This window comes from Doryrhamphus excisus, linkage group LG16 (genome assembly GCF_037039965.1).
Source record: "Doryrhamphus excisus strain RoL-2023G ecotype Guam linkage group LG16, RoL_Dexc_Guam_v1.1, whole genome shotgun sequence".
In the NCBI taxonomy this organism is placed as follows: domain Eukaryota; kingdom Metazoa; phylum Chordata; class Actinopteri; order Syngnathiformes; family Syngnathidae; genus Doryrhamphus; species Doryrhamphus excisus.
In genome coordinates this window covers 12523165-12550168 of record NC_136372.1, presented here as the reverse complement: position 1 = coordinate 12550168, position 27004 = coordinate 12523165, and the positions used below count along the sequence as shown (strand labels likewise).

Genomic DNA, 27004 nt, shown 5'->3' with positions numbered 1-27004 from the left:
GGAAACGTTGAATCATTGAATCACTCATAGCACTATTTACAAGATTGGAATTACTATTATTGTATTTATTTTCTTTCCATTGACTATTTCGAGTTTTTCTTAAATGTTGTTGTATAATTTTATGTTGGTATGTAAATTGTCATGAATTTGTCATTAATAACTCATCAGAGTACAAGGCTGTTGTGTTTAATTTTTATTAAACATATATAGATAAAAGTGTTAGGCAAGAACCATGCCGACAGAATCTACACCGCGTCAGTGTGTATTTATCCAGGCTGATTAACATTTCAAATATCAATTATACTTTACTGTGCAAAAATTGAATAAGTCATAAATTACATCTTCCAAACAGTGTGGCTAATGATGATGAAATCAATGATTACCAATACAGACACTGAACTAATCGTAATGTAGTGATGGCCGAGACCAAGCTACAACAGTAGTAAGCTTTTGAAAAAAACTGTAACAGGAATGATAAGATATTTTCTTGTGCAAATTCAGAAGGGACAACAGGACATGATCTGCAAAAATTTGGAAATCAGATAATAAACACAAAACAAAAAACACACGTAATTGAGATGACAATAAAAATGTCTATTATTGACACTGTAATTAGATTCAGGTCCTAATTTAAAGTATAAAATGTCCAGGTACTCACCACTGTGAGTATCATTCATCACAATGAATGATGATGTAAGATGATCAATGAACAGATCGAATCTGAGTCATGGTGTACTAGTCTCACAATTATGGTGCCTTCAAGGACGACCGAACACAGTAAGGACATCTTGACGCTTGATGAAAAAACATTATCACTGAAGCATAAAGACACAACCTGAAAAACTGTGGGCTTTATAACATGTATTATTATTAAGAAATGATTACTGACTAAGGATGTATGGTGTGTTTTCTGCAGGAAACTGGGGATGCCACATCAGACAGAATATCACAGTCTTTTATCAAAACAAAGTAAACCTCAGGAACAAATCATACTCCAACATAAAATCAGAATAGTTTTTGGTGTTTCACCTGCATTGAAGAACAAAAAAAATGTCCCTGGTATCTCCTGTTGTCCTTATCTACCATCCAAAGCCTTGTCTCTGACTATGACGGACTCGTTAAACTTGATCATGAGTGTGGTGCCTTTGTGCCAGTGGGCAGTGACCTTGGCAGGGAAGCCGCTGTGGGTGAGGATGGCCTCCACAATGCCTGCGGTAAAGGCAGCGCAGTTTAAGCTGCTGTTCTCTTTGGGCACAGAGATGTAAGCATTGATGAGCGGCTCCTTTTCTATAATGTAGTACGTCTTGTCATCATCATTGGCCTGCTCCAGTTTGTCAGCCTCCTTCCCGAACAAAGACTTCCATACATTCACCTAAAAAGGCCAAAAGTATCACTTCAATATATTTTGCAGCCACCACATACAATTTTACATCTCTAACCACTCACTGTGATAAGTTCATAAATGCTTGAAAGCATTAACGGTACAAACCTTGATGAAGAGCAGCATATTCAGCACTTTTGTTTCCCTTTTGCCGTTCTTCTCCCTTAACACCAGCACATCCAGCATGCCGGCTCCCACACTTTGGCCCATGTCAGCCAGGCGTGTCTGCAGCTCAGAAACCGAGTACACTCGGCTCTGACAGTACTGGACCATCTCTGAGAACAGCAATGCAAAGGCACTCACACTGACTTCGGTCTTGGGTCTCGTCAAGGGGCGCTCCAAGATGTTGGATTTCCCTCGAGTGAACCGTGTGTCCATTATCTGAGAAAAGTGACAAAAATGTGTTTTAATTTCATCAAGGATCACTTACTTTGCTGTGGTCTGCTGGGAGCAACTAGATTAACAAAGCCAATAAGAAGGCCATTGCTGTGAGTCAGGTGAACATTACCTGATATAACGTAAACATACATACAGTATACACATTAAGCACTTTTGAAAACAATATTATCTGTATAATAATGTTGCAGACTACAGTCATAACAAAATGTTTGGAAGCATATTATATGGCTGATTATAATAAACGACTGCCTTTCCCAGTCTGTAATGTAAACTGTTTTTTTCTGCCATTTTTGTATTGCTATAACATTAGCCTCAATGCTACCGACTAGCTGTTAGCTTTGTTGCTGGCTTTCGACTCCTATAGAGTTAACTATACAATAACTCTTTATGAGTGGAATCTTAGTTGTTTTTAAACTCTTATGGCCCCTGTAAATAAATACAACATGTCTATATAAGTAAGGAATATTTTGACAATATAAACCAACCGTACTGGGGCTTAATGCTGAGCTTCCGTTTCTTCGTCGTCGCCTTGTTGCGTTTTGATAGTTCAATACCGCCACCTACTGTATCGGAATGTGGTAGCACCTCTAAAACAAATACAAATCAAGTATCTTAGCACGATACATTTTAAACAGGCCCTAAACAAACATATATCCAAATTGAAAGTGAAATACCAGAAAACTACAATTACCTGGCCAACAGCAGATAATAAGGGATTCAGCTACTGTATTTTAAGTAGTAATTTTAATTGATAACCGTTAGATGTCGCTAAAGGACAATCTAATACCTCGGTCAAAGCATTGCCTTCCAGCAATTAACACATTAAAAAAGGAAGACAGCTTTGAAAACTTGATAAACCTGTTTTTTGAAATAGCGAATTAGTTATATAATCATATGCCTAACGGTTTATTGAACAAAACCACCGCTAGTTACAACAGGGGCTGTGTTCCACTTCGCGCACTTGTGTACTTAACAGAGCATTTTGACCACATCAGTGGCAAATACAGAGGTCGCCAGTACCCGGATGTTGCACTCAACACGCCCCCAAAACGGTGAGTGTGCAGCGATGGACACCAACCACTCGCAATCATCGCCATCTTGGCTACGAATCGGAAGAGGAGGGACTAGGTCAAGTGGTGACAAAAAAACTTGAAGCAAATGAAAAAAATAAAAATTAGAAATGCAGAGGAAGAAAATAAATATTGCCACCGTCATTTCCGGTAAGTGTGCAACGACATTAAAAGGTTTGGAACGGCACTACACTGTCAAGATTCGCACCGTCGGGAACTAAGTGCGGAGTGTACATAGTATACATATTTGAGTGCAACACAGCCAGGGATGCACAACTTTAAACACGAGAAGTGTTCACAAACGTAATTAAATAAACCACAATAACAATTCAGACATTTTTTACAATACGGTTGTTATTATTTAAAGGTTGTGCAAACAGTCAATATGCATTTGGTGCATATACAAACACTAAAAAGTAAAATGGATGAAAAGTTGGTGCTTGAAGGGCGACTCCAACTTCTCGTCACCTCCCAGTTGACGTTACGTACGCCGCCGTGGCGTGCCTGCAAACCCAATAACATGGAGTCCGGTGCCTTGCCCCTTGCAAGGGATCCATGCAAAACACCTAAAAAGATCCCAGACAGCGACGGTAAAAGAGCGGACTTGTGCGTGTGAACAACCGAGGGGCTTGCAGCGGGCATCTTCTTCGGGGCGTCAAGGCTTCCTGCTCGGTCTCCAGCTATGACTAGCTCCGCTTAGACTGCGACGCCTTCCCCTCCATAAGCGAACCAGGCCGATATCAGTGAGTATTTAATAAACAGTAGCGGATGGTGCTTTTAAAAAAAGGCACCGTGCATGCATGGTTCATCCTTTCACCTGACAACGCCAGCTATGTACTTAACTTACTGCAGGCTAACAAGCTGCATCACCTTTTGACGTGGGTGTTTTCTTCCTGCTTTAAGAGGGGACAGACAGGACAGGGGCCTGGAAATAAAGGCCACATCTTTATGTAACCATTCGGCCCTGTTTCATATTGAAGAGCAGACGTATTGTGAAAATGGGTCAGACAAGACAGGCCTTGCAGCTGCAGCCGGTGGGGGGACGAATCTACTGAGGACAGCTAAAACGTGGACATTCTGCAACTCAGCAATCTTTTGCATTGTCTGATTTTTATGGCACCGGCAGTTGAAATACTTCCGATGCAAACTTGGGAGGGTTATAAAGAACAAACATCATTGACGCCTTCTTGTTTGGTTCTCTACAGAAGTGGAAGAGTGCACCATGTAGGCGGGCTGGTCACCAAGTGGGACTCCATACTGCTCTCTGGGGGACAATGGAGCCAGAAGGGCGACCCCTGACCCCAGGGACCAGCTATGTGCCCCCACCTTTGAACTCTGCACAAAATCCCGTCACCCCGACTTTCCTTAACAGCACCTTACAGGTAAATGTCATTATACTCACCTAAAAGATGGATACAGCTTATATCTCACAATAGTCATGCATAGCCAAGTCAACTGTGGCTTCTTCAGGCTTCTCATTGGCCAAAATGTGCTTTTATGTGGATTGTATGAGGTGTGGTAAGACACAGAATTACAATGCTATCCACTGTACTGTAGTTGTAATGACAAGCTGCACAGGTAGTCCCATTATAATGGGCTTATAGTCAGTTCAAAGTAAAGTCTCATAGGATTCAAAATTTTAGTTTTTTCCATAATGGCCGCAAGGAATCTTCTTAGAGCAAACTCAGTGATGTCCCAAGACTTTTGCACAACACAGTCATCCCTTGTTTATTGTGGTTAATACATGAATTCCAACAAAGTAGTATTCAATATTAATAAACCGAATATTTTTGTAGTTGGAGCATAGAAAACCTGTTTAAATCTGTTAGTCCTGTAGACATGGAATAACACCCCTATAGTCACATTTAGACTGCTATTATTATTTGTTTGTGCCACATTATGCAACACAAAGGCACAGGCTACGGAATATTTTTGTAGTTGGAGCATAGAAAACCTGTATAAATCTGTTTAGAGTCCTGTAGACATGGAATAACACCCCTATAGTCAAATTTAGACTGCTATTATTATTTGTTTGTGCCACATTATGCAACACAAAGGCACAGGCTACGGAATATTTTTGTAGTTGAAGCATAGAAAATCTGTTTAAATCTGTTAGTCCTGTAGACATGGAATAACACCCCTATAGTCACATTTAGACTGCTATTATTATTTGTTTGTGCCACATTATGTAACACAAAGGCACAGGCTATGGAACATTTGGAGCATAAAAAACCTTTTTAAACCTGTTTAGAGTCCTGTAGACATGAAATAACACCCCTATAGTCACATTTAGACTACTACTATTATTTGTTTGTGCCACATTATGCAACACAAAGGCACAGGCTACGGAATATTTTTGTAGTTGGAGCATAGAAAACCCGTTTAAACCTGTTTAGAGTCATGTAGACATGAAATAACACCCCTATAGTCACCTTTAGACTGCTATTATTCTTTGTTTGTGCCACATTATGCAACACAAAGGCACAGGCTACGGAATCACTGCAGAGACGGCTGCTACTCATCATATATATCAAGCTACTAAGCTAACTAGTTAGCTGTGACTTTGTGGTGACTAATAATAGGACATAGTCAATAATTGATATGTTTTGTTGATTATACAAATACTATAGGAATATTATGTAAGCCAAATTGTCATTTTAATTTTAGAATATGTCACAGGCTAATCGTAAATGAACTGTCAGATGTAAATGGCCCCCAGGCTCCACTACTGTAGAGCAACAGAACGGGCTGGATGTTTGTTTTTTTTGCCCTGCCATTTGTTGCTAGGCAAAACGGAGGGAAAAAAGCCAGCCACAGCCACTAGCCTATTTGAATGGCAAACTACATGGAACACTATCATGAATGTGACAACATACAGCTCTGTATTCAATATAAAGCAGGGGTCTCAAACTCAATTTACTTGGGGGCCATTGGAGCTAGGATCTGGGTGAGACTGGGCCGCATCAGGTTTTCAAAAAAAACAAAAACGCATTTATTAAAAACAAAAAAATTAAAAAAACTTTGCTTTGGTTCCAATTTTCTACAAGATAAGCTTTGATAAAACATTCCACTGTTCTCAAATGTCAAAATAAGATGAAAAATAAATAAACAAATCAAGAATAAAGAAAATCAATCAATCAGTAATAAATAAATAAATATAATAATAATAATAAAACGGCAAATAATAAAAACTTAAAAAAACACATATAGTTGGTAACAAATTATTTTTTTCAGATTAAAATGAACAAAGCATTATTAGAGCCCTGTAGACATGACAAAACACGACTATAGTCACATTTATACTCTTTTTATTTACAACATATTGCGCAACTGCAGGGTCTTGAGACACATGCTAACTCGCAAACTAGAGAGCTAGCGACCTAAACGGTAGCCTTCAAGTTATTTCCTTTAAACTTAAATATCCAAAAACTTACCACTTCCACACGGATAGAGAGGATAACTATTAACAGTTATTTAACCTTTAACATGAACATTAATCAAACCTAATAATTTTTTCTGGGTACATGATACCATACAGCATCCATATCAAACTTGCGCGGGCCGCACTAACATTAAACTTTCATATCAAGGTGGGGGCCTCAAACTAGTGTCCGTCCCGCAGGCCGCGTGTTTGAGACCAATGATATAAAGAAAGTTCAATGGCATAGTCCCAGCTTTAAAATATGCTATATTTTTATTCTTGCCGCTAGTCCTCATGTTCTTCCAATGTGAGTGACATCCTGACGCCTGCCAAAGGCTCACCGGGCCACGATGGAGACCAGGACCCGGAGCAGACCGAGGGATCCCAGCACGGCACAGAGCCAGAGGGGAGTGCACAGAGGAGATTCAGGTCCTCAGCCTTTCCTTCCTCCCTCAGCTGGGACTCTGACTCCGAGAAAGAAACACAAGACGGTAACACACGGCTTTGCATATCTTAAACTTGTCGTTGAAGCCCGTTGAATTTAGTTAGGCGTAGCAAATAGAAGTGTTATCATTGTCGTCTCTCGATTTTGTTTGAAATGTCATTCAGTCTGCTTGCAGTCAGTAGTCCCTGTGTAAAGCGCGTTTATGAGACAATGTAGCTTCTACTGTGGAATTTCACTGTTGGGCTGTGAAGTGATTTCTGTGGTTTGTGTGTGCTGTTGTTATATGTCAGAGGAGGAGCTGCAGCATTTTTCTAACCCTCACGGTCTGGCTGCTCACAGCCCAGGATCTCCTTCCTCTGGACCCAGGTGAGGAAGGCGGTACTGTGGTGTACTGTAGCATAAACTAAAGCCTCCTTTACACAGAGATCCTGCAAAATAGCCGCATCGGGGATGAACTCGGAACTGAAGGCTGAATTTGCTTTACACATGTTACAACGTGGACCTCCCATTTTATACAGAACATCCTGGCTGTGTAAAAGGGGCTTAAGATGGACCAAGACATGACAAATACATTTATATATATTTTTTGTCAAAAAAAATATCAAAGAAATAAGAACAGTGGAGCCTCCTCATGTTGACAACCTGTCTATGTCAAAGTCCTGGTACACCATGTTCTTCTTTTTACAAAAAAAGTCTACTTAAGTTGACATCAACATACATGGTCGACTGAAAAATTGGTCAACTTATGTGTAGTAGTATTGTAAACTTCTTTATTATTGCTAAGCGGAATCATACAGTATTACAAACATGCACACAGTGACTTCCTGTTCAGTACAAAATAACTTCAAAGTAAAAACATGGACGTATTAACCTGGATTCTACCATAACAATGCATGTATGAAAGCTATCAAGACCACTGTTGGGACGGTGTTACCAACACAGTTATCATTTTCCATACCAGGCAGCTCTTGAGCTAAAAAAAAAAAAAAAAAAAATCAACATGAACTGCAGGAGGTCATTACTCACGTTTTTTTCAAACATTAAACTCATCACACACTCAAATGCTACACCTCCAAAATATAGAAATATGCACCAATGTAAGTTAAAAATGAAAATTCAGTTTCATGCAAGATGTATCCATGAATTAAACGAATGACTAATGTTCTCTTTCACTATTTGTATCCTATAAATCATGCACGGTTTCCATCTTAATATAGTACTAGTACAGTAATATGCCATTTTTCATGGTAAATTGGTTCCAGACCCAACTGTGATCAGCGAATTAAGTAGGATTCCTTATTTATAAATTTATTGTATTCATAGTTAGAGCATAGTAAACCTGTTTCATTCATTTTCTACCACTTTCTACCGCTCATGAGGGTCGCAGGGGTGCCGGAGCCCATCCCAGAGACCCTGGACTGGTCGCCAGCCAATCACAGGGCACATATAGACAAACAACCATTCACACTCACATTCATACCTATGGACAATTTGGAGTCGCCAATTAACCTAGCATGTTTTTGGAATGTGGGAGGAAACCGGAGTACCCCACGCATAGGGAGAACATGCAAACTCCACACAGAGATAGCCGAGGGTGGAATTGAACTCGGGTCTCCTAGCTGTGAGGTCTGCGCACTAACCACTCAACCACAGCTCTAGTAAACCTGACTTACTAAATATTTTAACATTATTAGAGCCCTCTAGATATGAAATAACAACCCTATAGTTACATTTACACTCGCATTACCCAATCCAGTGGACAGTGGATTTTTACAGCTGCAACAGTCGCCCCTGTTTGGGATTATTTTGCCTATTATGAGATTATTCAAAGCAAAACTGTGAAATTCAAAGTTATTTTGGGGAAAAAAAAACAGATCATTTTATATATTTAGTCTGTTTTCTATTTTGTATTTAGTCTTTTTTCTATTTTTGGTCACAGAGAGCCTTAGTGTAGTGGTTGTTTTCTCAGTTTTTTTCTGTTTTCTCAAAGAGATCCTTGTTCTGTTTCTCCAGTGTGAGGGTGTTGTGAGTCCAATTTTAGTGTAAATCGAAATTTATAACTGAATTAACACCTAAGTCACTCACACTGTACACACCACATGAAGGTAGAATAAAATACAAGTAATACATTTAAATACACTGGTAAGAAGAAGACTCAATGACATTACTTGACTGTTTAGTTATCACTGTGCATTCCCTAGGAGCAGATCCTTTAACATGTTCAAGGATCAGGCCAGCAGACAGTGGTGTTCGCCGTTTCTCTACTTTCTGATAATTTTATGCACCGCAATTTGGAATCTGCCTCATTCTTGGGAGAAATAATAAACGTTGTCCTTGCCGCTAACCATGCAATGACGTAAAACCACGACACATAAACACAAAAAGCCATAACATGAAACGCTGCAACACGGAACGTTGCAACATGAGGACCGCCTGTATGCGTATGGGGAGTCTTACATTTTCATATTCAATTTTTTTAAATATACAAATAAAATAAAATGTAAAAAAATACCTATATATATTTTTTTTACTTTTTATTTTATAAAAAAATTTATATATTTATATATTTATATATTTATATATTTATATATTTATATATTTATATATTTATATATTTATATATTTATATATTTATATATTTATATATTTATATATTTATATATTTATATATTTATATATTTACAGTGAAGAAAATAAGTATTTGAACACCCTGCTATTTTGCTATTTCTCCCACTTAGAAATCATGGAGGGGTCTGAAATTTTCATCGTAGGTGCATGCCCACTGTGAGAGAGATAAACTAAAAAGAAAAATCCAGAAATCACAATGCATGATTTTTTAACAATTTATTTGTGTGATACAGCTGCAAATAAGTATTTGAACACCTGAGAAAATGAATGTTAATATTTGGTACAGTAGCCTTTGTTTGCTATTACAGAGGTCAAACGTTTCCTGTAGTTTTTCACCAGGTTTGCACACACTGCAGGAGGGATCTTGGCCCACTCCTCCACACAGATCTTCTCTAGATCAGTCAGGTTTCTGGGCTGTCGCTGAGAAACACGGAGTTTGAGCTCCCTCCAAAGATTTTCGATTGGGTTCAGGTCTGGAGACTGGCTGGGCCATGCTAGAACCTTGATATGCTTCTTACGGAGCCACTCCTTGGTTTTCCTGGCTGTGTGCTTCGGGTCGTTGTCGTGTTGGAAGACCCAGCCACGACCCATCTTCAATGCTCTGACAGAGGGAAGGAGGTTGTTCCCCAAAATCTCACAATACACGGCCCCAGTCATCCTCTCTTTAATGCAGTGCACTCGTCCTGTCCCATGTGCAGAAAAACACCCCCAAAGCATGATGCTACCACCCCCATGCTTCACAGTAGGGATGGTGTTCTTCGGATTGTACTCTTCATTCTTCTTCCTCCAAACACGCTTATTGGAATTATGACCAAAAAGTTCTATTTTGGTCTCATCTGACCATAAAACTTTCTCCCATGACTCCTCTGTATCATCCAAATGGTCATATGCAAACTTAAGACGGGCCTTGACATGTGCTGGTTTAAGCAGGGGAACCTTTCGTGCCATGCATGATTTCACATCATGACGTCTTAGTGTATTACCTACAGTAACCTTGGAAACGGTGGTCCCAGCTCTTTTCAGGTCATTGACCAAGTCCTGTCGTGTAGTTCTGGGCTGATTCCTCACCTTTCTTAGAATCATTGAGACCCCACGAGGTGATATCTTGCATGGGGCTCCACTCCGATTGAGATTGACCGTCATGTTTAGCTTCTTCCATTTTCTAATGATAGCTCCAACAGTGGACCTTTTTTCACCAAGCTGCTTGGTAATTGCTCCGTAGCCCTTTCCAGCCTTGTGGAGGTGTACAATTTTGTCTCTGGTGTCTTTGGACAGCTCTTTGGTCTTCGCCATGTTACAAGTTAAAGTCTTACTGATTGTATGGGGTGGACAGGTGTCTTTATGCAGCTAACGACCTCAAACAGGTGCATCTGATTCAGGATGATACATGGAGTGCAGGTGGACTTCTAATGGGCAGACTAACAGGTCTTTCAGGGTCAGAATTCTAGATGATACACAGGTGTTCAAATACTTATTTGCAGCTGTATCACACAAATAAATTGTTAAAAAATCATGCATTGTGATTTCTGGATTTTTCTTTTTAGTTTATCTCTCTCACAGTGGACATGCACCTACGATGAAAATTTCAGACCCCTCCATGATTTCTAAGTGGGAGAAATAGCAAAATAGCAGGGTGTTCAAATACTTATTTTCTTCACTGTATATATTTATATATTTATATATTTATATATTTATATATTTATATATTTATATATTTATAAATAAAATAAAATGCCTATATATAAAAATACCTATATATTTATTTTTTTACATTTGATTTTATTTATATATATTAAAATTTTTTTTATTGTATTTATTGCGGAATTACTTTTTTAGATTTAGATCTACAGCACCAAAGAAAGGATTCGACATCTCGTTTTCCTGTTTTTGTCACCCACCCATCTCATGTCTTTCCCTATGCTAACTGGCTTATGATGACTCCAAATGTTATTTGTTCAATGAGAAATATGCACTTATTCACAAGCTGTAAGTGTAATGTCATGTATTTTTCTTCCCTCATTGGATGCTCTCCAGAGCTGGTAGTGAAGATGACAAAGAAGCTGGAAAGCAGTCGGAGCAGAAGAGTGATCCGTCTGTCCCTGAAGAGGTGTGCAATGAGAATAAAGAAAGCACAAAAAAAGAAGAACCAAATGCATCTCAGCTTGGCCCGACAACAGACTGTAGGTAGAGCAAAATATGCTTTTTACAGCTTTTTTTTTTTACAGACGCTTTTTCATTCATAATTCCTCTGGTTTCGCATCACAGTAGGAGGCAGCCATGACTGGAACATATCTGAGGGAGACGAGCTCTTCCACTGCAAAGCAAAACCAAAGGATGCTTGCCAGAGGGAGGAGGATGCAGACATAAGGGAGGTGGAGAAAAGCCCCAAGGGAAACGACATCAAGGAGCACGAGAAGGATGTGTACACCTTCACTGGAGACTCCGACCCTGAGAGTTCCCCTCCTGCACCGTGGCCTCACTGCACACTCATTCAGAGGTCCAGAAAGAATAAGCTCCTCCTCAGGCCGTTCACCGGCCTTGGAACCTTAACGCACACTTTGACTGAGACTGGTACGCAGGAAAGCGGGAGTCCTCACACATCACCTCCGAGTCAAGGTGGAGATGTCTTTGGGGAGGGATTGGCGGACAATCCGATCATGATCGGAGATGGAGACTGTAATTTGGAACATGACATTTTCACCTGTGTGGAATGTAGCATTTACTTTAAAAAGCAGGTCCACCTAAAGGAGCACATGATCGAGCACCCCCAAACGGGTGAAGCGGGTGGTTTTCTATGTAGTGAGTGTGGATGGGACCTGCCCACTTGTGTTTCACTGGAGGACCACCAAAAAAGGCACCAGGAGTCTCGTTTGAAGATCATGTTGGAAATCCAGAAGCTTAATGAAGATGACAAAACAAAAGAAATACTCGATGCTAAGCATGAACATTTTAGTCCGGTGGCGACTCCTGACAAGGTGCCAGGCACTTTCCCACCATTGTATCAGCCCCCATGTGATGGAGATGAAGCTGCTCTTGAATCAAATGCACCTCAAAACCCTCCTGGTTCTTCTGGAACCACATTCCAGCCCCAAGCGGTTTTGTACCGCCGCCGCTTTGTCTGTACCCAATGTAACTTCAGCACAAGAACCTCCCAGGCGCTTGCTAATCACACCAAGACGCATACGAGGAAAAAATCCATGATGAAGTCCTCATCTTCTGATTCCCAATCATGCGTGGCTTCATCTTCTCCGGGCTTAAGTCAAGTGAGTGTAAGAGCGCAAGGAAAACGGCTCCACTCGGAAAAGAACTCCATCATGAGGACACAGGTTGATGCCGAGACCAGCCGTTCATCTTATGATCTTTTAAACTCCGTCCTGGATTCCAATTGCGAGTCTGACTCTGCTTCCCCGTCCAACGCATCTCAAGCTAAAGCCCGCCATGGCTCTGAGGATGGTGAGACAGAAGTTCTCAGACGTAACCGAAACAGGAGGTTCAGTAGAAGAGCCAGACTCAATGAAGAGGACCTTCCGGGGAGTGAAGCGGAGCAGGAGGAGAGGATGGCGGAGCTAGACTCTGAGGGGGTCGGAGGGAAATGGCACACCACGGCTGGATCTGACACAGGTGAGGTTCAAAAAATAAAATACAGAAATAATTAATTAATCATTAAATTAAAGAATTAATCTCACTTTCATCATCAATCACCCTCCTGGCTGAGATGCCCAGCCACCTAGCCAAGGGCTGCTTGAAACCAAATCAGACCAAAACACCAACAAACAGTTAACAGGAAGTTTCCTGATCACTAGAACCGCCCCCACAGGAGGAAGAGCAACTCTATGTCACTTTAGAGACCGCTTGGACCTTGCTAGGCCTTGGCTGGTGGGCTGACCTTTGGGTGAGGTTCAAAAGTCTGTACACAGAACACATGAAAATAAAATACAGAAATAATTAATTCATCATTAAATTAAAGAATTAATCTCAGTTTCATTATGAGTCACCCTCCTGGCTGAGATGCCCAGCCACCTAGCCAAGGACCGCTTGAAACCAAATCAGACCAAAACACCAACAAACAGTTAACAGGAAGTTTCCTGATCACTGGAACCGCCCTCACAGGAGGAAGAGCAACTCTATGTCACTTTAGAGACCGCTTGGACCTTGCTAGGCCTTGGCTGATGGGCTGACCTTTCTCTCCAGTGCTGGCATTGCAATTGCTTGTATAATATTAAATCTTAAACCTTTCTTGAGACTCTTGGCATTGTTTAAGAACTGGTAGAAGAAAAGAACGTAGGTGGACTTCACCCTGCTAAGTGTGCAGGTCCGAAGAGAGCAGATCCTTTCACATGTTCAAGGATGCCATCTTTATTTTTGATGACTTTTGTGGCATTTTAGCAGCTGTGGATTTGTTTCCAATTTCACTTTCACTTTCCTTTTATGCACTGCCAGTAGTAGAGTTTAGCTCACACTATTGCTTATTATTCCACCTAGTAACCACACGTCGTATTAAAGTCTGATGATATTTTTGTGTGCAGAGCGGCCGAGCGCCACATTGTCACCCACAAGGAAAAGTCTGAAGGAGAACGACAAGCAGGAAGAAAGCAATCAAAAGGTGTTGCGGAGGAGCAACAGGATTACTTCTGCCTTCGCGGAAATTGACAGCGACGGCGGTGACGAGGATGACGATGAAGACTGCATTTACGATGAGCGCATGCGACGTTTCCTGTCTGCTGGGGGCATCTTGGATGACGTTGAAGATGAGGTCTTGGAGGGCCTGAAGAATGTGGAGAGGAAATGCCCCTACTGCCCCGATCGATTTCATAACGGCATCGGGCTGGCCAATCACGTGAGGGGTCACCTGAACCGGGTGGGCGTCAGCTACAATGTGCGCCACTTCATATCCCCCGAGGAGGTCAACGCAATTGAGAAGAGGTTTTCCTACCAGAAGAAGAAGAAGAAAGGTAAGACTTCTTCTCTCATTTTTAATTTACAATTGCAACTGGAAGGGGCGTTGCAAGGGAGGGAGAGACAGGCTTATTAGGAAGAGGTCTAATATTGACGCCGCTATGCTGCTTAGTTATCCATGTCATAGGAGAAGATGCTTTGACATGTTCAAGGATACAATGATCATTAAAAGCCAAAATGTTGGCAAAAATTATTATTCAATGTCAATGGCAAAGGCAAAAAAAAATTCTTCCAGAGGAATAACTTCACCTTCTTGGACAATCCCGCATAATTTCCGGACAATACAACAGTCCGACTTATTGTGTCATTTTACGAAGAAAGCTAAACTCATCACACAGCAGCTTAACACTCAAAAGGTAGCTAAGAAATATACATTACAGATATGTAGCAATCAATTCATTATTGAAATTCCCTTGTGGTCATTTTAGATCCCGCCCAGTGCCTCAACACCCCGACACTGGATCGCTCCAATACTGGTTCCTAGCAAGGATAAATAGAACGGCATCCGGCATAAAAAAAACAAACAAACAACTGAGTCAAACAAATAATTAGAGTTGGAAAAACCTGACTCACTGTGTACCAAAGGAGACCATTGAACACAACATGAAGTTTCTTGTTGTCTAGACTGCCGACAGACAAAGAAAACAAATACCAGCTTATTACGCTCATCAGTCATTTTGCTGTTTACATCTGTCTATGTTCACCTTGAAGACTTTGAGGGCGGGTCCATGCAAGTTTCGTACATCCCAGCAGTCTTCAATGCAGCACCGGTATCTTTGAAACCAACAACACATGAAGGAATTTAAATTTAAAAAGAAAAACAACATATAAGTATGTCGGTAATGGATCATATAGCATGTCACAGCAATCCCCACAGTGCCCACTAGGGGATGTGAGCAGTATAGCGATAAAACTGCATATTTACTTGTATTATATTTTTACTTGTATTATATTATATTTACATGTACCCCCTGCAATTTCTCCATCTACCACTAGGGGTATGCTTACCCCTGTTTGGGATCACTGCTCTAGGCCATGTATACCACCAATAACAATTAATTTACAGTACTTATTCCAACACTTTTTGAAGGTTTTTCTGAATTTTTTTCTGGTTTTGTCTCAAAATTAAGAACTGAAAAATATCAATCGTATCACATTAGTATCGATCCAATACTGATAGTACCCTTTGTATCTTATTTGGATAATTTAGCATGATGTAAAACTCAGTGTTGGTGTGTGTCGATGGGTAAAAATTAGCTTTTTGGTAATAGTAATGGTTCTATTTCATTTGAAAATGCATCCGATTACAATTGAGTGCATCACCTAATCAGTTCACAGTTCCACATGCCCAAAAGGAGTAGGAAGAAGCAAAGCTTATTAAATCATACCCCTCCATCTGGTACTTACAATCAGTAACTGTTACATTTGTTCACTCCCTGCTTTCCTAATACAGTTTAATTTAATTTAATTTTATTTTGTTTTATTTTATTTTATTTTATTTTATTTTATTTTATTTTATTTTATTTTATTTTTTGTCACATACAGAAGTACGAGGTGATATGACCATCCAATGACATAATGTGTACCATAGTAAGTGTCAATATAGTGATATACAGTGAAGAAAATAAGTATTTGAACACCCTGCTATTTTGCTATTTCTCCCACTTAGAAATCATGGAGGGGTCTGAAATTTTCATCGTAGGTGCATGTCCACTGTGAGAGAGATAAACTAAAAAGAAAAATCCAGAAATCACAATGCATGATTTTTTAACAATTTATTTGTGTGATACAGCTGCTAATAAGTATTTGAACACCTGAGAAAATGAATGTTAATATTTGGTACAGTAGCCTTTGTTTGCTATTACAGAGGTCAAACGTTTCCTGTAGTTTTTCACCAGGTTTGCACACACTGCAGGAGGGATCTTGGCCCACTCCTCCACACAGATCTTCTCTAGATCAGTCAGGTTTCTGGGCTGTCGCTGAGAAACACGGAGTTTGAGCTCCCTCCAAAGATTTTCGATTGGGTTCAGGTCTGGAGACTGGCTGGGCCATGCTAGAACCTTGATATGCTTCTTACGGAGCCACTCCTTGGTTTTCCTGGCTGTGTGCTTCGGGTCGTTGTCGTGTTGGAAGACCCAGCCACGACCCATCTTCAATGCTCTGACAGAGGGAAGGAGGTTGTTCCCCAAAATCTCACAATACACGGCCCCAGTCATCCTCTCTTTAATGCAGTGCACTCGTCCTGTCCCATGTGCAGAAAAACACCCCCAAAGCATGATGCTACCACCCCCATGCTTCACAGTAGGGATGGTGTTCTTCGGATTGTACTCTTCATTCTTCTTCCTCCAAACACGCTTATTGGAATTATGACCAAAAAGTTCTATTTTGGTCTCATCTGACCATAAAACTTTCTCCCATGACTCCTCTGTATCATCCAAATGGTCATATGCAAACTTAAGACGGGCCTTGACATGTGCTGGTTTAAGCAGGGGAACCTTTCGTGCCATGCATGATTTCACATCATGACGTCTTAGTGTATTACCTACAGTAACCTTGGAAACGGTGGTCCCAGCTCTTTTCAGGTCATTGACCAAGTCCTGTCGTGTAGTTCTGGGCTGATTCCTCACCTTTCTTAGAATCATTGAGACCCCACGAGGTGATATCTTGCATGGGGCTCCACTCCGATTGAGATTGACCGTCATGTTTAGCTTCTTCCATTTTCTAATGATAGCTCCAACAGTGGACCTTTTTTCACCAAGCTGCTTGGTAATTGCTCCGTAGCCCTTTCCAGCCTTGTGGAGGTGTACAATTTTGTCTCTGGTGTCTTTGGACAGCTCTTTGGTCTTCGCCATGTTACAAGTTAAAGTCTTACTGATTGTATGGGGTGGACAGGTGTCTTTATGCAGCTAACGACCTCAAACAGGTGCATCTGATTCAGGATGATACATGGAGTGCAGGTGGACTTCTAATGGGCAGACTAACAGGTCTTTCAGGGTCAGAATTCTAGATGATACACAGGTGTTCAAATACTTATTTGCAGCTGTATCACACAAATAAATTGTTAAAAAATCATGCATTGTGATTTCTGGATTTTTCTTTTTAGTTTATCTCTCTCACAGTGGACATGCACCTACGATGAAAATTTCAGACCCCTCCATGATTTCTAAGTGGGAGAAATAGCAAAATAGCAGGGTGTTCAAATACTTATTTTCTTCACTGTATATAGCACATCATGACTGGTTCAAGACTCTTCATCCTTGTATTTAGCAAACATCAACTGCTTGTATTGTTTCTTGAATTGGCTCATCGTTGTGCATTGTTTGAGGGTCTTGCTCAATCCATTCCATAGTTTGATTCCACATACTGAAATGCTATGGCTTTTTAACGTAGTCCTAGCATATAAGTGTTTCAAATGTACTTCTTCTCTGATATCATATTTCTCCTCTCTTGTAGAGAAGTATTAGATGACATTTTTAGGTAATTGGTTATTTTTAGCCTTATGCATTATTTTAGCTGTTTGAAGATGAACTATATCAGCAAGTTTAAGTATTTCTGATTTTAGAAATAAGGAGTTAGTATGTTCTCTGTCGGCGGCATTATGAATTATCCTTACTGACCTTTTTTGGCTTGTGTTATAAGAAATGTGCGATGTTTTTAAACCTCATGACTAAAATGTTGTACATCTAATATCTCACTATGTTGTAGCATTGGGAGGAGTTGCCGCTGAAGTACCCAGCATGCTTTGCGGGCACTTGTTATACATACGTGGTAATTTATTTTTGTGTTATGTGTGCTTCTGACTTTACAGAGTTACGTTTTCATCTACTGGACCGAGTTGTAACGACAATAAAATCAGAAAATCCGATTATGATTTTGAACAACAGGGAAATGTATTGCCCAATCCTTCTGTGGTGGTCCAAATTTTATTGTGGCAGGCTGCCAATAATAAGTGAATGTATTGGAAATCTTGGAAGTGGGCCCCCCAAGCACGATATGATTGGTCTTATGAGCACTGATGCCACAACATCATTGCTGCATTATTGCTTTTCTCAAGTACAATGTTTTGGAACTGCAAAGTGTTTGGACTCATCCCAACCGAGTGAGCCAAACATTTAGTTCATGGAGTGGGCTTCAGGCCGTATCGCAACGGTGATGTCATTTCATGCCGTAAATGTGCAAAATAATGCAGATTTTGAGCAGATTAATATTTATTTATTTTTTTTTTTACATTCCGCAGTGGCCAACTTTGATCCAGCCACATACAGTGTGATGCACTGCGAGTTCTGTAGCGCCGGCTTTGACACCCGCGCCGGCTTGTCCAGCCACGCCCGGGCGCATCTACGGGACTTTGGCATCACCAACTGGGACGTTACCATCTCCCCGATCCACATCCTGAGAAAGCTGTTCTCCAGCAGACCTGACCTTGTAATCCCTACAGCTCCCCCTCGGAGCCCGATATCCGGTCAGGAAGAGGAGGATGAGGATGATGATGATGAGGAGAATGGGATTATTGAAGTCAAACTGGAAAGGGAGACAAGTGAGATGAGCATAAATGCTTCTGCATCACCTGAACCTGTGAATGAGGAGGATGGTGTCACAGAAGGTAAGTTTTACTGTGTGGATTAGTTGCGGAACAGTAGATGTTTCTCCTCACAAGTCTTTCTGCATGTTAAAGGAAGCTGGAAATAGTGTGTGAGTGTGAATGCCTTTCTGATTGGTGCAAAAATCCAGGCTGTTTTTTGTTCCTTGTCCAAACCCGGCAGGATTAAGATCTGGTTTCTTTGTAGCCCTGATAGTGTAATACAAGTCAAAGATGTAAATCTAAAAGGGTGTGAAATACACTCCATGTGTGTATTGGACCAGACAGACCCCCTGCTGGCTCACCATCGCTACCCTAGATGGGCTTGAGGTCAGGGTTCTGTGCAATCCAAGCATGCCTTCATGGGACGTTGATTTTGTGCAGTAGACCCTTTCCGAAACTGTTCCCAAAATGTTGGAAACATAACAATAACAAATTACTAATAAAGACTCCATGGGGAGGCTGCACGGTGCACTAGTGGTTAGTGTGCAGGCCTCACAGCTAGGAGACCCGAGTTCAATTCCACCCTCAGGCATCTCTGTATGAGGTTTGCATGTTCTTCCATCCATGTTAAATTCCTGTTAGCTGTTTGTTGGTGTTTTGGTCTGATTTGGTTTCAAGCAGCCCTTGGCTAGGTGGCTGGGCGTCTCAGCCAGGAGGGTGACTCATAATGAAACTGAGATTAATTCTCTAATTTAATGATTAATTAATTATTTCTGTATTTTATTTTGTGGGCTGCACAGCAGTCGAGTGGTTAGCGCAGGCCACACAGACCCGAGTTCAATTCCACCCTCGGCCATGTCTGTGTGGAGATTGCATGTTCTCCCCGTGCATGCGTGGGTTTTCTCCGGGTACTCCGGTTTCCTCCCACATTCCAAAAACATGCTAGGTTAATTGGCGACTCCAAATTGTCCATAGGTATGAATGTGAGTGTGAATGGTTGTTTGTCTATATGTGCCCTGTGATTGGCTGGCAATCAGTCCAGTACCCGCCTCTCGCATGAAGACAGCTGGGATAGGCTCTAGCAATGAATGACTCAATGGGGAACGATGGTCCAACTCCAAGTGTGTCAGCATGCTTTTGTCTGTTTGGCGTACTGTTAGTAGCGCCCTATGTGTTAACGGAATCATAGTTGGGAATCTTGGAATTGGTCAATAAAAACAGACACAAAATCTTGTGGAAATTGCAAATAGCCCAAAGGTGTCAATGTAGCTGGATTTACAGTGCAGGGTTCAAGTCACCCAATTCCAATGTTCTTTCTCACATGTGGTGCAGTTTGGATATACTGATATGATGTGAAAGCAGCATCGATAGATTGGTTTTCCGGGCCTGGATCATATTTAAACCCTACCAAGCTCAAGTCAGTTACAGCCAAGCTTAATGACGACTGACGCATTAAATAGCCAATGAAATTGTTTACACACAGGTGCTGGTTGATAGGTAGACTTTTGTCAGGAACGCTATGAGATGTGGATTGTGCCTCCACACAAATGATTGCACCAGTAGCATACTGGCACATACCATATTGCTAAACCGTCTGCTACAGTAAACATTGCCACAGACCGTGTACAGTATAAAGCAGTTATAAACGGAGGCATGTGCTGTTTGTTTACACACGTGTGACCAAGGATCTCCAAATGGAGCACCATTGTTACATTTAAAATAGGATTCAGTAAGGACTCAAGCTATGGCCCTATTGTGTTTTTAATGAGTTATTTTCAAGGCAAACATATCAGTCAACCCCCCAAAAATCCTTATTTTCAGTGTATCGAAACTGCTATTTGTCAGTGTCAGTCGTAGTACTTAGATTCTGACTACTGAGGAGGCAAAAAGTCAGTGTTTTAGCTACTCCAAGTGGTTGAATGGCAGGGTTATATTATATTAGGGGTTTTATCCCCCACTAAAAACAGTCTTGGTAGTTGGGGTGTGTATTGGCAAGAATCTGGTGATATGATACGTATCACGATACTGTTAACAAGGTGATATTTTTTTTTTGTTTTTCTTGTAGTTAAAGATTATTTCCTGGAAAAACTGAATTCCACCAGCAATATGCTCTTACTAAACACATTTTTATTCAATTAGAACAGTATGTTATGATGTATCACAAACTTTCCTCTGTAAAAACTTAAAAGTGTAGCATTTGGATAAATAAAGCTTTAACATCCAGCTTTAAATTTACAAAAAAAAAAAAACCATAAAAAACAAATAAATTAAATTATGTCTCAAGATCCTGCTCAAATGTTCACATTCTATAAGCTGTGAAAAAATGCAGAGTATACAGTCCCTGACTTATCCACCATCAGAACAGTATTTTTGTGGATCAAAGTAACTAACATCAATAAAAAGTCTTTTTAGGATGCTTGAAATAACCATTATTTAACAAAATAGTGATATCAATTTGAAAAACAAAATACTTTCAATATCACAGTACTACTTTTGTAGTATACAAAAGGACCTTTGCATTGCTTGCTAGCAGCAGGTCCCTCATGGTGTCTTGCAGATTTGTCGTGTTTCCCGAATACTTTATTCGGGTACGACACATTTTACAAACGGCATGGGTGTTGTCAATTTCTGCACATCCTACTTTGTGTAGAAATCCAAAATGTGTCCACACTTCAGCCTTGTACGCCGCAGGGGTCGCTGTTATGTGCTTGTATTCTGCCATGTTGAACTGGACGTTTCACTCGTCAATCTCGTTCAACTCAACGTCCTTGCCTAATTGACTACGTAAGTGCTGCCACCTAGCGATCGGAGGTTTCAATTAAAATCAGAAATAAAAAAAACAAAACAAATTAAGAATAAAGACAATAAATCAGTAATAAATAAGTAAAATAATAATAAAACAGCAAATAAGAAAAACGTAAGAAACCACATACAGTTGGTAGAGAAATAATTTTTTTCAGATTCAAATGTACAGTATTAACAGTTATTTAACCTTTAACATGAACATTAATGAAACTTAATCATTTTACCCAATTAGCAAGTTAGCATCGTACTCAGTTCCATCTGGGAGCAGCGTCGTAACTTTAACATGTTTGATGAGATGCTATTTTACGTTTTGTACCAAATTATTTCCTGCATTTATTTGTACCCAGCGTCATTAGCCTTTAGCTTCATTGCTAATCCAAAGCAAAACAAGGCGGGGTAACAGGGTAGGGTAACAGTATGGGCGGGGCAAAATCATGTTAATTGTGTCCAGTGTGCACACACAGTTTTAAGCTGTCATTTCAACATAAACTTTGGTATCAAGGTGGGGGCCTCAAACTAGCGTCTCGCGGGCCGCATTTGGCCTGTGGGCCGCGAGTTTGAGACCCCTGGTCTCAAAAATAAATGCCTAAAAATATCCATATCATACTTTTTAATATCGAATATCGTGGAACGAAGTATCGCGATATATCGCCGAAACGATAGTTTCTTCCACCCCTAGTTGGTAAGTGATTGGATGATGGTGTTTTTAGCATTGCAGCAAGGCAGGATGGATGATGACAGATGTATGATGCTGTGGTACACACAGTATGAATGCTTCAAGTTCACCTGTCAGTTTGAATGCTGGGGAGTGTCATCTGCTTCTCTCTCTGTGTGTGTGTGTGTGTGAGAGAGAGAGGGGGGGGGGGGTGAGCGCGGCGAGAAAGTCTCCTGCTGCCGGTTGATGTGGTGGCACTCGGTGCGTTCATCCCAACCTCCGCCTCCACTCGATTGGTCACGCCTTAGCTCAGCGGTGCATATGGGGGCAAAATGGCTGCTTCCACCTCCCCGCAGACCCAAACAATAGCGGAAAAGCCGTCTGCCGTCGGCTGCCGGGGGGAGTCCGATGCACTGCGGTTGCGGACCGGTGAGTAACTGCCGGTGTGTGGGATCAGCGTGCTCTCGGTGGCCACCGCGGCGAATGCACGGTGCTGGACTCAAGCCGCATCTTGAGTGCCATGGTGGGGCATTAAAAAAAAAAGTGTCAAGATAATACATGCGTCTTCGCACAGGTGACGTGTGAAGAATGTCTTTACTCATATGAGATGACCTTCTTTGTCGCTGACGTGGCCCCGTTCTTTGTTGTTTTTGATGTGAGCGTCTTCCCTAAAATTGCCCAATCTTCGCCATTTTACTTGGCTTTGATTTTGTCTTAAGATGCCGCGCTGTGGTTGGGAATGTGTTAACTTCGGAGCCTCCGGGATCCAACTTGCACGTTGGCCACCGCCGAAGTTGAACTCGGTGGAGAGGATGCAAAGTGGAGCGAGAGAGGTTGACTTTGCTTTCCGTGTTTTGGCCGAATGATGAACATGATGTTGTTAGTCTGCACCCCGAGGTGTCACATCGTCGCTCCATGACAGTGAGGAGCTGAGGGGCCCGCCCACCAGACGAAAGCTTTGTCTGTCTCCATGTCTTTTTTTGTGTGTGTCTTTCATCCATTTTTGTCCCGCAATATGGCACGTTGTTCCTCATCATCATGCCTGACCGGGGATCTGCTTCAATTTGTGCAATGTATTACTTTGTTATAAATCGCAGAACTTGCATAGAATAGGTCAGGTCACGTGATTGTTCTTTCTTTCATATGTTATTATTGCACCTTGCACTCTCATCTTCAATGCTTCATCATCCTTATTTTCCTTCTCTTTACAATAAATAAACAGTTTTGAAAGGTGTCACAACTTAAAGTAATAAGTAAGTAATAAGTAATATGTAAATTAGTAAAACTAATAAGTAATATTTCCTCCCACATTCCAAAAACATGCTAGGTTAATTGGCGACTCCAAATTGTTCATAGGAATATAAAAAAAATTAAATTAACTGTATGGTATTGATATATTCAATTATATATGAAATGTACCTCTATGTTCATAAAATACGGTAAAAAGTGCCATATTTCGCTTTTTTTCCCTCAGTAATACCCCTGTTGCAAGTAATGGTGCCGCTATGGAGGAAATTATTTAGTTTTTCCTGAAAGTGTATGTCCGTATGGATTATGTATTGCATACTTAGACCACACAGTACGACTTGCATGTTAAAAAAAATAGGGCTGTTAACAATGGGTGTGTTATTAACTTATTTAATTAATCGGAAAATTAATTAATGCATGTGTATCATGTCAAGCCACACCTTTCTGTTTTGACAGGCGTTGCATTCATGAACACTCAGAAAATATCAATATGTTTATAATGCGTATATGTGTGGTCATTACATACAAATATGAATCTGTGAAATTGTATGAAATGTATATGAAATAAAATTAACTGTATGGAATTGATATATTCAATTATACATGAAATGTATCTCTTTGTTCATAAAATACGGTAAAAATTGCCAGATTTCTCACATTGTTTCAAATTTGATTAATCGTGATTATTTGAAAACAGATTAATTTGTGTTTTAATCATTTGACAGCCCCAGACAAAATGTCACTAATGCCAATTCCGCATTTCTGATTTCTGTATAACGACGGTGGGCTGCATTGTACTAGTGTGGTTAGCGTGCTGGCCACACAGCTCGGAGACCCGGGTTTGATTCCCCGCTCGGGTGTGCATTAATTTTCTCCAGGTAATCCAGTTTCCTCCCACATTCCAAAAACATGCTCGCTTAATTGGCGACTCCAAATTGTCCATAGGTATGAATGTGAGTGTGAATGGTTGTTTGTCTACGTATATGTGCCCTGTGATTGGCTGGCCACCAGTCCAGGGTGTACCCCGCCTCTTGCCCCAAGACAACTGGGATAGGCTCCAGCACCCCGCGACCCTCGTGAGGAAAACCGGTAGAAAATGAATGAATGAATGAATGAATGAATGAATGAATAAGCATTTTAAAGTAGGTTGTCAGCGAAGTAACAAGGATTAGTTAATGTGCTCTTGATTACTACCCAGCATACCTTGCGGGCATTTGGAAATAACTGTTTTTAGTTAAGTTGTTATGATTTATTTGATGTGTTAATTGTGTTAATGCTGTGTTTTTATTTTGTTGCACCGTGAGCAAGTATGCCCTGCCAGGGAATCCCTTCAACACCCTTTGTGTGTGTGGTTTAAATTTTTAATAGAATGTACACAAAACTTCCTCTTCCTCAAGTAAGCATTGTGCACTACGCTGGTGAGACGTTCAAGGGCACTGCGTAATAACCTGTGTTTTTGAAATTAAGTAAAAATGTTTAAAAAAAGTAGATAGTGGCAGAACGTTGATTAAAAGGTGAGAAATGGCATTGAGAGTTAGTTTGAGTTAGTCTACTCCTGAAAGTTTGTGGCTCTTCCATCGTCCTCCACCCTCCCTCCACTGTGTTCACCAACAAGAGTGTTCAGTAAATGCTTAATGCTCATTTGGTTCCCGCATTTAAAACTATAAAAGCAGATCAACTGGATTTACAGTACATCGTTTTCATACGGTTCCGGTTTTGGTCTGAGCTTTTGGAATGGATTAATGACACAAACCGAGTTTCAGACCACCACCTGCCTTAAAAAGACTTTAACCGAGCTATTGCGACATCTCGGTTCTTCACCTGTTCCATGTTACACCGACATGACCCAGTTTCAGTCAGGTTGTAACCGCTGATCATTAGACAACAGATTGCTTTAATATTGTGATGACTTCATGGATGATTCAGTAGTTGCAATGGATCCAGCTTGATCATGATCCACCCACCATATTGATTGATAGTTTGCGCTTGTATGCGTGTTGTACTATGCTCATAACCGCTGATGCAGTACTCGCTTTAGATACGAAAGGCTAATTCTTGCTTTGAACTGTGAACGCACACCAGAAAATAGTACAGCTATTATTGATCGTACTTGCTGACACCAATTAATCAAATAAAGTGGAGAAACTGGTTGCTACATACATTTTTCTATGGAAAGTCTTAGTTGTTTTACACACCGCCTCTCCGTTTTGGCTTAGTAGCTGTTAAATAAGTAATAGCATTGTATCATACGCCTTGTGTTATTCATCTGAGATTGGATTGCCTCCATTTCAAATCTGGTAAAGGCTTATTGATATGTTTTTTTTTTGTTTTTTTTTACACCATCCTGATACATAAAACATGAAAACGGCCTGCACAACCATATTTCGTGGTCCTCTCCCTGACAAACTTTGGTGTTAGTGTGGAGAGAACAATGACAACACAACATGTAGCAGGTAACTGTAGGGAATAATAAACAAGTATGTTACCTGTAAACACGCAATTTTACAAAACAATTGCCGCAAAGCATGCTAGGAAGCTGGAAACCCTCCCAGTGATGCTACTGTATAGTATATTTATTGCTTTTGCTGCTGGAAGATGTTTTTTTTCTGAAGAACTATTAGGTTCACACACAGAAATATGATTAATGAGGACTACAAATGAACTTTCTTCTACCGTAGCAACAGAAGAAGAAGAGGATGAGCAACAGCACCTGGCTAAAGATGGTCTGAGCTCCAGCCCAAAGAAAACGCGTCTGCACAGCATGGAGGAGGATAGCCTCTCACCAGGGGAGGATGCAGACACCAAAGGTGAGGAAGAGACGTATTTGCTACCCACAACCCGAATGGTAATGCTTGTTGTGGAAATAAATGGTACTTTACTGTGTTACATATGGGAGTACAGCAGGAGACCATTTTTGTTCCTTAAGGTAAAATTTAGATAAATGGCCCCCATAGGTCCATTTAATGGACTCTGTTTCTTTTCTTGGCACATGAAGGTACGTTGCTGTGCTGTAAAGGTATCAAGAGATCAAAAGCAGCATTTTTTTCCCTCAGTAATACCCCTGTTGCAAGTAATGGTGCCGCTATGGAGGAAATTATTTAGTTTTTCCTGAAAGTGTATGTCCGTATGGATTATGTATTGCATACTTAGACCACACAGTACGACTTGCATGTTAAAAAAAATAGGGCTGTCAACAATGGGTGTGTTATTAACTTATTTAATTAATCGGAAAATTAATTAATTCATGTGCATCATGCCACACTTCTATGTTTGGACGAGCGATGCATTCATGAACATTCAGAAAATATCAATAATATGTTTATTATACATATATGTGTGGTCATTACATACAAATATGAATCTGTGAAATTGTATCAAATGCATATGTAGTACAATAGTATATACATGTAACTGTATGGAATTGATATATTCAATTATATATGAAATTGTTCATTAAATATGGTAAAAATTGCC

General features: G+C 40.5%; 2 protein-coding genes across 7 annotated transcripts in view; one reads left to right on the top strand and one right to left on the bottom strand.

The window, feature by feature from the left end:
* Positions 1–118: 118 nt before the first annotated feature.
* trappc5 (trafficking protein particle complex subunit 5) lies at positions 119–2393 on the bottom strand. Of its 2 annotated transcripts, none has more exons than XM_058050488.2 (3): positions 2271–2393; positions 1490–1762; positions 119–1372 (listed from the first exon to the last, which is right to left on the bottom strand). In XM_058050488.2, the coding sequence occupies exons 2-3, from the start codon at positions 1757–1759 to the stop codon at positions 1076–1078; spliced, it is 567 nt and encodes a 188-aa protein (XP_057906471.1). In that variant the 5' UTR covers positions 1760–1762; positions 2271–2393; the 3' UTR covers positions 119–1075. The 2 variants fall into 2 exon arrangements, with proteins under 2 accessions (XP_057906471.1, XP_057906472.1); XM_058050489.2 differs by having other exon boundaries at positions 2266–2326.
* A 382-nt stretch (positions 2394–2775) lies between these two features.
* The window catches only part of wizb (WIZ zinc finger b), a 37072-nt gene continuing 12843 nt past the window's right edge, over positions 2776–27004 (top strand). Inside the window, exons 1-9 of one of the 5 annotated variants that reach the window (XM_058050477.2) lie at positions 2776–3000; positions 4056–4232; positions 6561–6762; positions 7007–7082; positions 11379–11524; positions 11610–12965; positions 13871–14296; positions 18538–18903; positions 26209–26337. In XM_058050477.2, coding sequence (XP_057906460.2) covers positions 4125–4232; positions 6561–6762; positions 7007–7082; positions 11379–11524; positions 11610–12965; positions 13871–14296; positions 18538–18903; positions 26209–26337 — 2809 coding nt within the window. In that variant the 5' untranslated portion in view covers positions 2776–3000; positions 4056–4124. Of the gene's footprint in view, positions 3001–3316; positions 3594–4055; positions 4233–6560; positions 6763–7006; positions 7083–11378; positions 11529–11609; positions 12966–13870; positions 14297–18537; positions 18904–26208; positions 26338–27004 lie in introns of those variants that run through there. The other 4 variants (XM_058050476.2, XM_058050478.2, XM_058050480.2 and 1 more) reach the window with 4 other exon arrangements.